This window comes from Phocoena phocoena, chromosome 5, assembly GCF_963924675.1.
Source record: "Phocoena phocoena chromosome 5, mPhoPho1.1, whole genome shotgun sequence".
NCBI lineage: Eukaryota > Metazoa > Chordata > Mammalia > Artiodactyla > Phocoenidae > Phocoena > Phocoena phocoena.
The window spans coordinates 25,563,105-25,576,944 of NC_089223.1; the positions used below are offsets into that span (position 1 = coordinate 25,563,105).

General features: G+C 41.4%; 1 protein-coding gene across 3 annotated transcripts in view; it reads right to left on the minus strand.

Moving 5' to 3' along the window:
• Positions 1–4,731: 4,731 nt before the first annotated feature.
• The window catches only part of SLC10A7 (solute carrier family 10 member 7), a 251,845-nt gene continuing 242,736 nt past the window's right edge, over positions 4,732–13,840 (minus strand). The window contains exons 11-12 of one of the 3 annotated variants that reach the window (XM_065877675.1): positions 7,264–7,409; positions 4,732–4,815 (exon numbers count right to left, since the gene is read on the minus strand). In XM_065877675.1, the coding sequence (XP_065733747.1) occupies positions 4,786–4,815; positions 7,264–7,409 (176 nt within the window). In that variant the 3' untranslated portion in view covers positions 4,732–4,785. Of the gene's footprint in view, positions 4,816–5,183; positions 5,226–7,263; positions 7,410–13,840 lie in introns of those variants that run through there. The other 2 variants (XM_065877676.1, XM_065877674.1) reach the window with 2 other exon arrangements.

A 13,840-nucleotide genomic window follows, 5' to 3' on the forward strand; every position in this document is an offset into this window, starting at 1 on the left:
CTGGATTCACAGAAGCCAAAGAGCTGGGCTGGAGAACACATATATTTAAACTTTCAATGGTACAGCTAAATAACCCTCCAGAAAATTCCATCCCCATTATGTTCCAACTAGAAGGGCATGAGGTCCCTCTCCCCAAACCCTTATCAATATTTGAATATTATGAAACTTTCAACTTTTTGTCAATCTCATAGGTGAAAAACAGTATCTCATTTAAACGTATATTTCCCTGATCTCTGGTAAGACTGAATATTTAAAAATATGTCTATTATCCATTTTGTATAAATTACCCATTCACAAACTTTGCCTGTTTTGCTAGTGTAGAGAGAAGTCACAGCTCCTTTTCCATCTCCTCCCCAACGTCTGGGCTACAGCTCATCCAGGACATACACGAATCCTCATGTTGCCTCATTCCAACGCGCAGTTGGCGAAATGAGAGGAAAGTGGAAATGAGTTAGTTTCTGTTAGATTATATAGCCACTGGCCCCAGGGCAAGTTCAGGAAGTCAGAGAATGAACAAAGAGGTGGCTGAACTTCTGTGAACTTGGGGGTTGGGGAGAGAAAGAGCTGGTAACAGGGCAGGTAGATGGGGTTACGGGGAAGGGCGGTCAGTGAGAAATTCCAGGTGGGAGGGTGGCTGGGAGATTGGTGGGAACAGGATGTCTAACATTCCATTTTTTCCCTAACGTTCCATTTTAAGTTTCTCTATCCCCCCAAACTCAGTGTGTCCAGACTTTAGTAGAAATCAAGGAACTGGAATGGAAATCCATGTGTGGGTGGTGGAGTCTGAGATGCTGGAGAGCTCGGTGGAGGAAGGGGGTCTGGAGAGGCCTGTGGGCATCTTCTGGGCGACCCCCTGTGACTCCGCTCAGCCCTGCGACTTCAGTGCTCGTCTGCACCTGTGTTTACAAGCACATCGGCACCGACCGATCGTTAGAGTGACCTTTAATGTTTAATACAGTTTCTCATCCTTGGCTCTGTAGACAAGTTCTCCAGGGTCTATGAAAAATTGTTTTCCCTTTACATGAGGTTAGCATTTTACTCACATTTGAGAAACTGTTCTATAGTGTAAATAAGATTAGCTGCTTTGCTAAAGAGAGTACTCTTACGAGACCCTTTGTATGTATCTACATAAACCAATAATATGATGATAATCATAATAATTTGTATCTAGTCTTTATAATGTCAGAATTCCGATAAGGAAAACGCTTTATTTTTTATGCATATAAAGTATTCACTAATTCAGATCAACCCAAGCTGATTTAGCCTGAATTATTGAGGGTTTATTGTTCTGTCAAAATATAAAAGATGAAAGTTATTTGCATATCACATCTGCAGCTTCAACTTGGAGAGCTAGTGTTTACACAGTTATGAAGCCATGCCTTTCTCTCAGCAGCGCAATGTGGCTTCACAGTTTCCCTCAGGCTAGCTAGGAATAGTAGCAAAAAAAAAAAATCAGTTTTTCTTGTAACTGAGTAATGATCTATATGTAGGGAAGAGCTTTCATAATTATGAAGGTTCATGTCTTACCTATTAAGATCACAGTTTGGAAAATGGTTTTTTGGGTTTTTTTTTTTTTCTGGTTATTAATCTGAGTCAGGCATTGTGCTAGGCACAGGAGGAAAACAAATGAGGACCACATTGGAGGAGACAGAAATGTAAAGTGATGATCAGACGAGCAAAGGTTTTGGAAGACTTGAGGGACTTGTTCTAAAGGCACGTCACAGGGAGTAAGTCTAGAACTGACCGGGGGAGCAGGAAAGCTTCCTGGATGAGGTGACATTTCTGTCAGCCTTCCAGGGAGAAGAGGCTTGCTAAGTCAAGACAGCAAAATGAGAACACGAAGGTATGGAATTCTACAAAAGGGAATGTACCCACGAAGAAACTCGGGGTTTGGAAAAGGCATTCTGCATTCTAAGGGTTCATATTTCTATCCCTGAAAAAATTGACAAGGTGGCTAAAACGCAGATCACCTAAGTTCTGTCCCTTCTGTTGGATATGTTTCTCTTTTGGCCCTCAACCCTGATGCTGAGAAAATCTCTAACCAGCAAGGGCTGCTTCTGGATTTTAACGTTACGGCGTGGTGGGGTATTGAGATGGATACCTGGGAAGACTATGAAACTTATGTCCAGCTAACCACAAATAGTATAAGAGGATTGGAATGAATTAAAAGAAATCTACAGATACTTGGAAGGCATTATGAGTGTGTATCTGAAATCAGGTTAAAAATAAGCCGCAGGTTCTCTTGTGATTTCTGAAACATCTTTGTTTAATCATAGAATTATGTCCATCTTCCATTCATCATAAATAATCCATTTCATTACTTCACCAATCCTTTTGGAAAAATTTGGTACTTAGCATAAACAAACACTGAACATTAGCCAGGGGTGTGTTAGTTTCAACCAGAAGAGGGAAGAATAAAAAGAAGAGCCCACAAAATTTTAAAACTTAGAAAAGAGCACATGAAAAGATGAACATTCTCATCCATTTAAAAAATCAAATTTCATAACAACCATTAAAAAAACTCCAGGTGGAAAAACAAGCAAACATAAATATAATCTAACGTATTTCTTTCATAAATACATTCAGACAAAACAAATGCATAAAAGAGATAGTGCATAGATATAACAACATATTTTAAGATATGAATAATTAAACCCCAATAATCATGAATTAAAAATATATTTTGATTTTATTTTTTTGTCCTTTATGGAAAAATATGCACAGCATTTGTGTAAAAAAAGAAATAGGTATACACATCAATAAAGCCACCAAAATTCACTATGGAAAGAAGATTATTTGAAAAAAGAACACATTTTTTTTAAAGCAAAAGGTAAAATGTTATATCATTTTCAGTTGAATTTTATCCCATAGTCACACCTACTATAGGTGTTAGATAATAGAGGTAGATAAGTTGGGGGGAAAAAATCAGTATTCTAATGCTAGGGAGAAGATTTTTAAGATAGCTCAGACAGACAATTCCATTCACTCTGAAATTCAAAGAAGCTTGCAGGAACAAAACATGAAAACCTTTCTGTGCTCCATATGTAAGCATCAAAAGTATCAAGCAAAATTACTGTAGTTTTAGACACAAGTGAAATTCTTGACAATAGGAATTCTTGCCAAACAGCCTATTTAGCATAGCTTTTTGCAGGGTCTGGCACTAGCCTTAAAACTCACACCCAGGCTAACTCTTAGGAAATTTATGAGGTTCAGTGACATTGAAATGAGTCAGAAGTAACACAAGATGAGAGCTGGTAGTAACAATAATGTAAATTTACCATACTGGTAAACATGGTGAGTTTCTAAGGAATGATTTTTTGTTGTTGATAAAACAACAAAACAGCTGCTGAAGATATGGTGTGACTCGTGATGTCAATATCATCTGTCAAATCACGAAAAGACACGTAGAGAGGATGTGACAGAATGGTGTGCAGGAAACAGAAAAAGTGTTCCCTTATTTCTATACATTGCTTTTTTCTCTATTTGGGTCGTGAAAGCTCTTCCAGACATAGTAGAAGCAAACATTGGATACTCCATGGCAAGCTGATGCCCAACTGGGAGCTAATTTTACTTAATATTTTGGTTGACAAATGGTTTTGCATCTTCTGTGTCTATTTTTCTTTCCATCTCGCTAGACAGAATGTGTATATGTAACATTTGTTTGCCTCTATGACCTTTATATTTTCATTTATTTGTAAGAGCGATGTGATTTTTTTTTTTTTTTAATGTTGCAAACATTTGTCAAATCTGCCAAGGAAATTCTCATTAATAACTTGTCTCAAATGCCTTAAGTGTGCTTAATTTAAAGATGTAACAGGCTGCTTCTGGCTAAAAGAGGAAATTTGTGCCCAGCACATCTGTGTAACAGGAAACACATTTTGGTCTCCATTGTGGAATGTGAAATAATCCATCATTAACTGTTGCTGCTCTCGAACTAACTGTAACGTTTTTGGGTCTCACATTTGGTTGTTATGAGTTTGCAAGTGTGCTGGAAAACAGGTAAGAAAGAAATAATGGAAGAAAAACGAAAAACATTTGAAATATAATTTTAAGAATCCTGAAACCCAAATCCTGCAGTTTATCTGAAAACTGCACGTACTTTGACTCATAACTCAAACATCAGGCCCTTTCTTTGAAGCAGCTTATAATAAATTTAAGACATAGAACACCACAATCTCTTGTAATGGAACTGAGGAATTTCTGAGTGGAAACTATTTGAAGGAACGTCTTAAAAACTGATGTCAAGAAATGCAGATGACTTATGCTTTTCAGCATCTATTCAATCTATGACCCCTGCTGAGTTGATAAGGAAGAGGCATGTCACAGTTGCAGAAAAAAAAGAATCACAAGGGAAATCAAAGTATCCGTGAATAAGACTTTGGAAATTTTCACTGTCATGAGAAGAGCATTTTCCTGATGGTGTGACCTCATTCCAAACAGTACAGTAGCTAGTAGAGAGAAGTAGCTAGTGCACAGAAGGTGGTACGATGAAAACGTGTTTGCTTTTTGTCGCTTATGATGACTGTTTCCTGTGTTAGGAAAAAAAAACAACAAAGAACAACTCCAAAATACTGAACCACCCCTGGCAGTAACCAACAAAGTAGGTTTTGGAAATAACGCTCTCGTCAAATCCATTTTAAGGCACTTAAACAGTTATGTCATATTTTTTTGTGTAAAAAAATAAAATATGCATTGAAGCAACGTTCACAAATACATGTCTTCAGAACTGTTTGTATGTACAACCCTGTACGTATATACATCGTTGCGGAAAGACCACCTCCTTCCTTATACCGTTGGTCTTGTCAACTTCACTCCCTACAAGAAAGGAAAACATGACATCAGAGTTGGACGGTATCCACGAACAACGTGAGAGCATCAATTAACACCAGATAATTTATGCGACCAGAAGGAAAAAGAGGCCCGCCTAGAGAGCATGATATAACCCAGGATCCAAACCCCTGGATCCAAATAAATTCACCCGCCCACCTCACTGGCCTGCAGAATCTGGCATCTCCCCCACGCCCGGCATGGCTATTTATCCCGTCTGCTGTGCATTAGATGGTGCCTGTGGGTCTCAGTCACTATTGTCTGTAAAGCAGAGGAGACACTCAAGGATACCCTTACGATGGACACTTTGTTTTTGTGGCCAGGTGGGAATGGCTAAATACTCCAAGTCTTCTGGATTATTCTACATTAGCCAGTGGCCCCCTGGTTTGGAGTGGTTTCTGTGCAAAGGGAAAAATGAACAGCGCCCAGTGTAATCTCCCTTTTGGAAATGCTTCTGTTACTCTGCAGGATAAATCCCAGAGCTTTTAAACATTTAGAAGAAAACTTCATTCTGATTAATTTGCTGTTCACTATGACTGTATATTATTGATGGAGTATTAGCATTTTCAAATAATTTTCTTCATTCTTTGTCAAAATTTATATATATAAATTCTGGTCTATCGTGCATATACACATTATTAAACACGAGCATATATACAAATGAAGTTTTCAAAGGGGATAAATAGTAAAAGAAAGAAAATTACTGAACTGCTCCTGTACCAATTCTGAGTGGGAAGACCCCAGCCTGGAGTGGTCCCCAGCACAGAATGGTGTTTGCTAACATTTTGTTCAATTACAAGAGGAGGGAAGGTGCTGGAGGGCTACCTTCTCAGGCAGGATTCTGGGGACCTAGGGCTCTCCTTCTAAAAGCAATCTTGGGGGTGGGGGGGAGAGATAAATTAGGAGAGTCTGGGATTAACATATACACACTCCTATATATAAAATGGATAAACAACAAGGACCTACTGTACAGCACAGGGAACTATACTCAATATCTTGTAATAACCTAAATGGAAAAGAATCTGAAAAAGAATATATATATATATTCCTATATATTTTTATTCTTATATATATTCTTACATATATAACAATCACTTTGCTGTACACTTGAAACTAACACAACATCGTAAATTAACTGTACTTCAGTACCAAAAATTAAACAGAAGCAATCTTGTATTTCTGTTTGGAGCATCGTTGTGGTGTAGGGGAAAGATTTTGGGGGACACATAGACCAGGGTTCAAGTACTAAGTCTAGCACTGAGTAAACCCACCCCCATAACCCTGGGCAAGTTGCTCAACTCTCTGGGCCTAGTTCCTATGTGTTCAATGGGGATAGCAGAGCCTGCTACAAAGAGTGTTGTAGAAAATAAGGAACATCAGTGATGATAACAGTGATTATATCAGATAGCTTTTGTCAAATACCTGCCACGTAATCCTCCACAACTCTAAAGAGTAGATGTTATCATGAGTCTTAGCGTGGCAGAGACTGAGGTACAGAGACGTGAAGTAACATGGCCAGGGTCACACGGGGGTAAGGTGGCAGAGCTGGCAGGATGGCTCAAGGGCCCACACTCCGAACCTGGTGAAGGCTGGCACGTGCTTAGCATAACACAGAGCTTAACAGGCTGTAGTGGGGCTATTCCGTTTTCAGGACACTAAGGACACGACACACAGTGCTCTGTCACTGGCTATCTCCTTGACACCTCGTGAGCAGGCGAAAGAAGTCTTGCAAAGTCTGAGCCACTGGAAGAAGGAAGAAGCCAGCTCTATGGGCACTTCCGTGGTATGTGCTGCATCTAAATTTTGTATGAGTCACTCAGTTTATTTTATTTTGGCTGATAATTTAGAAAATCAAATCCACAAATATCAAATAAGTAACAAGACTTCTGAGCCAAGTGTGGTGAAATTGACGTTCTTGTGTGGCCTCCTTTGCTACTGAGATTTTATTTTTTAATTCGCAAATGCATAGTACAAAGAAGTTATTATGTGTCTGGAAAATTAAAAATAAAGTAGACACTCTGGATAAATCCAGGTGCTATCATACTTAGAAAGGCATGTGAAATCAGGACACATACAAATGATCGGGTGGGCAAAGATGGTGGGCACCCGAGCAGAGGGGCACATATATTTTGAGTATATTTACTGAAACTTTAATCCACTGCAATATGCCCTTCGATATGAGCAAATTAAAAAGGGCTTTTAAAAACTACCTCTTAAGTATCATCGTGCTGTTATAACAATATAGAACAATTAGCCCTCAATCCTCTCGCTCAAATTGAATTGGATTAACGCGTCATTATTATCGTATTTAGTTAAGAGAATGTGTACTTGAGAACAAGGTTATATGTGCAAAAGTTAAAGCATATGAACAGCTAAGATTCAGAAATAGCACTTCAATGTGACTTGGATCCAAATAAGATTCTTCTAGAGTCTCACCTTCTGCCTTGACACCATCCAAGACTTTATTGTTGGCACCAACACACTTCCCAGAAGGATCTGCACCGGGTGGTAGATCAGCAAGGGGACGGATATTAAAGAGAGGTACTCGTGGCCTGCAAACACGATCTTCAGCATTGGAATCCCTGATGAACAAAGAAGACAGAAAACCTAGAGGCAAATTCAGTCTGTCATCAAACTAAAGACATACGCCATTAAAACTGGACTTCGGATTGCGCCTCCCTTCTCTTGTGTATATTCACAGAACTAAAAAGGGAAGGTCTGGAACGACTCACCAAATCTTTCCATCTTCCTTTCACTGTGTAAACCTCCAAGCTCTATCTAGAACAGATTAAAACTGAAAAGGTGGTCGGTTCAAGGGCACCAGTAACTCTCACTGCAAGTTAGCAGCCTGTCTAACAAGGAGAGGTGAGAAGATAATGGGGAATAGAGTTTCTTTTTTAAAAATTTTTAAATTTTATTTAATTTATTTTTTTATATAGCAGGCCCTTATTAGTCATCAATTTTATACATATCAGTGTATACATGTCAATCCCAATCTCCCAATTCATCACACCATCACCCACACCTCCCCGCCACTTTCCCCCCTTGGTGTCCATACGTTTGTTCTCTACATCTGTGTCTCAACTTCTGCCCTGTAAACTGGTTCATCTGTACCATTTTTCTAGGTTCCACAGATAAGCGTTAATATACGATATTTGTTTTTCTCTTTCTGACTTACTTCACGCTGTATGACAGTCTCTAGATCCAACCACATATCAATAAATGACCCAATTTCATTCCTTTTAATGGCTGAGTAATATTCCATTGTATGTATGTACCACATCTTCTTTATCCATTCGTCTGTCGATGGGCATTTAGGTTGCTTCCATGACCTGGCTATTGTAAATAGTACTGCAATGAACACTGGGGTGCATGTGTCTTTTTGAATTATGGTTTTCTCTGGGTATATGCCCAGTAGTGGGATTGCTGGATCATATGGCAATTCTATTTTTAGTTTTTTAGGGAACCTCCATACTGCTCTCCATAGTGGCTGTATCAATTTACATTCCCACCAACAGTGCAAGAGGATTCCCTTTCCTTCACACCGTCTCCAGCATTTGTTGTTTGTAGATTTTCTGATGATGCCCATTCTAACTGGTGGGAGGTGATACCTCATGTAGTTTTGATTTGCATTTCTCTAATAGATGTTGAGCAGCTTTTCATGTGCTTCTTGGCCATCTGTATGTCTTCTCTGGAGACATGTCTATTTAGGTTTTCTGCCCATTTTTGGGTTGGGTTGTTTGTTTTTTGATATTGAACTGCATGAGTTGTTTATATATTTTGGAGATTAATCCTTTGTCCATTGATTCGTGTGCAAATATTTTCTCCCATTCTGAGGGTTGTCTTTTCGTCTTGTTTATGCTTTCCTTTGCTGTGCAAAAGCTTTTAAGTTTCATTAGGTCCCATTTGTTTATTTTTGTTCTTATTTCCATTACTCTAGGAGATGGATCAAAAAAGATCTGGCTGTGATTTATGTCAAAGGGTGTTCTTATGTTTTCCTCTAAGAGTTTTATAGTGTCTGGTCTTACATTTAGGTCTCGAACCCATTTTGAGTTTATTTTTGTGCATGGTGTTAGGGAGTGTTCTAATTTCATTCATTTTCCCAGCACCACTTATTGAAGAGACTGTCTTTTCTCCATTGTATATCCTTGCCTCCTTTGTCATAGATTAGTTGACGATAGGTGCGTGGGTTTATCTCTGGGCTTTCTATCTTGTTCAACTGATCTATGTTTCTGGTGTTCTGCCAGTACCATATTGTCTTGATTACTGTAGCTTTGTAGTATAGTCTGAAGTCAGGGAGTCTGATTCCTCCAGCTCCGTTTTTTTCCCTCAAGGCTTCTTTGGCTATTCGGGGTCTTTTGTGTCTCCATACAAATTTTAAGATTTTTTGTTCTAGTTCTGTATAAAATGCCATTGGTAATTTGATAGGGATTGCATTGAATCTGCAGATTGCTTTGGGTAGTATAGTCATTTTCACAATATTGATTCTTCCAATCCAAGAACATGGTATATCTCTCCATCTGTTGGTATCATCTTTAATTTCTTTCATCAGTGTCTTATAGTTTTCTGCATACAGGTCTTTTGTCTCTCTAGGAAGGTTTATTCCTAGGTATTTTATTCTTTTTGTTGCAATGGTAAATGGGAGAGTTTCCTTAATTTCTCTTTCAGATTTCGGAATAGAGTTTCTTTGAGAAGGCTGAGGCATACTAGTAAGGTAGAGGTTAAAAATGGATCTTTTCTGCACAACACTGTAAAGCAACTATACCACAATTAAAAAAAAAAAAAAGGATCTTTTCTTGCTTAGTAGTGAAACACTCTGTTGGTCTTTAGGGAAGCCTGCCTGGCACCATTTCACAGCCCCCAAGTTCACTTTGGGGCTGAAAGTATATGGTAAGATAAAGTATGGTATATATGGCTATAAGTAGGAGGGTACTTTAGCCAGATAGATATTAATAAAGGCTTTTGCACATTCTCTTGTGGCCAAGAATCTCGAAGCACTTTAAGCAGTACTGTATATGGCAGATGAATTCTAAAATCTGTGCTGAATGATTAAACCCCACAGTGAAGCCTGTAACGGAACTCAGGTAAATGAATACTACTTCTGAGTCTACCGCTCTGTTATATCCAGGGCAAGGTGTGCATATTTTGTAGGCAGCTGCCTAACGTATGTAACTATTAAGCTTCTGTAACAGAGTTCAGACACTGGTGATTTTTATCACCAATTGCTTTAATGTGGTTCAGTTGTCAGTACGGCTGTGTATGTACATCAGTTTTTCAACGGAATAGTTTTAACAGCTTAGCTTTCTTTTTGTTTCTTTGAGAACAACCACTGAAAAGGACCCAGGCTCCTAAATACACACAATGATGGCACATAAATAACGTTTTATGATAGCCTGGTGAGGAAAGCTCTGTTTTTTCAATTATTTTTACCTTATGCTAAATTTCAAACCTTTATGCAAAAATGTATTTCATGGCTGCTTTCTTTTTCATAGCCTCACATATCATTGCCATAAACTGCAAACACTTAACTCTTCCCAAACAAAGTCTCTCTCAAAGCTTCAAGCATATGCATTTAGATTTTTGCACAGCTTCTGTCTTCTCACTAATATAAAGAACAAAGGAGTTTTCTTTTTAAAAGTAATATGCTTAATCCACTTATTGGATTTGAATTAGATCAGTGTTAGATATTGAAAAGCAGCATTTAATATTATAATCCCAGAGGGCTTCCCTGGTGGCACAGTGGTTAAGAACCCACCTGCCAATGCAGGGGACACTGGTTCAAGCCCTGGTCCGGGAAGATCCCACGTGCTGCAGAACAACTAAGCCCGTGTGCCACAACTACTGAGCCTGCGCTCTACAGCCTGCGAGCCACAACTACTGAGCCCGCGTGCCACAACTACTGAAGCCCACGCGCCTAGAGCCTGTGCTCTGAAACAAGAGAAGCCACCACAATAAGAAGCCTGCGCACCACAACAAAGAGTAGCCCCCATTCGCCACAACTAAAGCCCACATGCAACAACAAAGACCCAACGCAGCCAAAAAAATAAATAAATAAAATAAAATGAATAAAATCTAAAGAAAATTATAGTACCAGAAAGTTACTACAGTGAGAAATGAAGAAGACCTGAACATATACTACTCCTGTTTTCAGGAAAGGTTATTTGGCCCAAAAGGATGACGTGAAGGAGTTGGGGGGTGGCGTGGAGTAATAGTGGGGCTAAAGGGAGCAAATGATAGAAATATGGAGGTATGTGTCTCTAAAAAATGGTCAGAGCAGGGGTTTCTGACCCCAAATTCAAGGACGATGGCTGCTGGGCTAAATCACCTGAGTTACACTTTCTTGGCTAAGTTCAGACAGGCTCTGGGTCGCTCTTCAGCCAGCTCAAGCAAGCCCACAGATATGGTCACAGGGCTGCTGCTCCAATACGCAAGTTCACAAGGTATCTTAATGGAAGCGACATCAATTCACTGTAGTGTGATGAAAAGATAGTAGTAGTAATGATAATAACGGTTTGTATGCAGTGAGTACTTACTTGAGGCCAGGTGCTGTCAAGGGCTCTCCCATATGAACAGACAACAACTCTCGGTGGTTGATGAAACCTATTGTTTGCACCACTTTACTAATGAGGAGACTGAAACGCCTCATTAGTGGTTAGAAAACTTTCCCAAGTGGTGGAGTCTTTACTGCAATCTAGGCCACCTGGGTTTCCAGCTCTCTGTGTCAGGTAAGGGTCAAGGCCTCCAAGGTCTTCAGTTCAAGATGCCACAGGCATGGCAGCTCCATGAAGCAGAAGAGGGCCTGGGATGCAAAGAGCTTTCTAGTCCAGAAGTCCTTTCAGAACTCGCTCCCCTTGGGCCCCTAACCCTCCCAGCAGCACTTCCGGGGGCAGCAGACCTCACACTCCCCTGCTACCCTCGCTGGGGTATTCCTGTGATTTCACAGCAGCCAGGAGCTCAGTAACCGCGAGGCCTACCCCAATAGTGGCAAGGGAACCCCAGACTGACATTGCCTTCAAGATACTTCCAGTGTACAGGTGAACTTCTACCTTCTGTGGACCCTGCTATCACTTTGTATGAAGTTCTCTTCTGGTCCTGGGCTGGTTCTTCAGCTCTTCCGTCTCATCTTTGAACACACTCTTCTGTACAGACCAGGCTGGGACTCTGCAAACATCACTCCTCCTTGTCAGCAGGCGGCCACCTGGACACTAGAGGAAGGTCGGAGAAGGCGCAGAGGCCTGGGGTTCGGCCCCAGCGGCTAGCCCACTGTGCCCCTCCTTGAAGGTCTGACCCCTGTTTCCTCTCCAGACTTCTAGGTTCTGAGAACCCAACTTCTTCCTTTGTTCCCCCAGCTCCGGCTACTTCCTGCACTTATTACTCCTTCATTTCCTCACTGTCCCCTCCCCGCTTTCCCACACTGTTTTAGTGCCCTATGTTGATGGCGTGGCGTGTTTGCCTGCCTCACCCTGGAGACACAGGCCCTCTCTCACTTGGCTTCGCACCCCAGTCATCTACTTCGCCTGGAAAAGAGAGGGCTCCCCCATGACTGGCCGCTGCTGTAGACATCTGTCGAATGAAGTAGGGATTTCTCTTCATCACTTTTTGTGCCTGCAATACCTCCTTGTTAATTGTTAATCAGATTTCCTATCACCACCACTCTCAGTGACTAATGTTAAAAATATGATTGAAAATCACATCAGAGAGAAAAACTTAGCTTCCGGAGATTAGGGGCCAGGTCCCTTGGCTGCGTCTTTGCTTGTCACTCTCTCAGGGTGGATTCACCACCGGCTAATCCCCGGATGAGGGGAGGGGGACTCCAGAGATTCAAGTCAAGCTATTTGTTTTGGGAACCTTTCTGTTCCCTCTGTCTGAAACTCTACCTTACTTCTCGATCATTCAATTATCCACTTTCCTTTTCAATTATTAGTTCCTTCGCAATCTCTTCTTTATATCTCAGTCTTTCCCCTGCTTTTCTTCAGTTTCTCCCCATCCGCCCTCCTGGCAGCTTCCACCCTGTGCATTTTCATTTTCTCGAGGGTCAGAGTAGGAAGAGAAGTTGGGAGAAGTGGTGGGGTGGAGGGGGAGGTAACTATTCTACGATTCCATGTCCGAGTGGTCCAGTCCACCCTGGCGATGTTTGGAAGCGGCGAGTTTACGATCTCTGTTCTAGGGCATCTTTGCTGTGTTTCCAGCACTATCAGGACGAACACTGGAAATGAAATAGAGAGAGTCCTGGAACTGTGAGGGCCACTGTGCTCACCACACTGCGATATCTGTCACCTGGCCACGAATTTGGCAAAACTTGACCTTCAAGTCGAATCAGAGAGCATCGCTATGTCTTTTTCCAGAAGCCCATGTGATGCACCACCCTTTCATCCTCTTCACCCACCCTTTCAACAATTCACTCAATCGTTCATTCAATTAGCACTCACTTCACAGATTAACTAAAGGGCGAGGCATGTGACACGACCCTCACTCAGGTAACTCACAGGCCCCTCTATGACCACTCCCACTGCCTCCCTGTGACCTTCCTTCAGGGCTCGGTCAGCCCTCACCCGCCCCCCAACCCTCACCCCAAACCCATCTCTCTGCCTTCAGGCTTGTCCTCTGCAGGGTATTTTCCAGTCTGTAACCAGGCTGAGTACAAAATCTCTCTCCGTCTCGCCACACTCCCCTGGGGTCTCTCTGTGCTCCAGCCATGAAGAGTGCGGTGCCCCTTCCTCCCCTCCTCTCCCCAACCCGTGCCCAGGCCCATGCTCTAGCCTCTAGAAGTCTCACCCCTCAGTCTTTGCACGTGAGTTCCTTTTGCCCAGGATGCTCGCCACGCACTTCTTGACCTGCCCGATTCCTTAGCCCGCAGTTTCTACCTCACCTCCTCTGGGAAGCCATCCTTGATGTCCCAAGGCTCCTTTCTGCTCTAGGCTTACCCAACTGGGGCGTGTTCTGGCTTAGCGTTTGCTGCATTTATTATCGCTGCTTGCTTCGTGTGTGTGTGTGTGTGTGTGTGTGTGTGTGT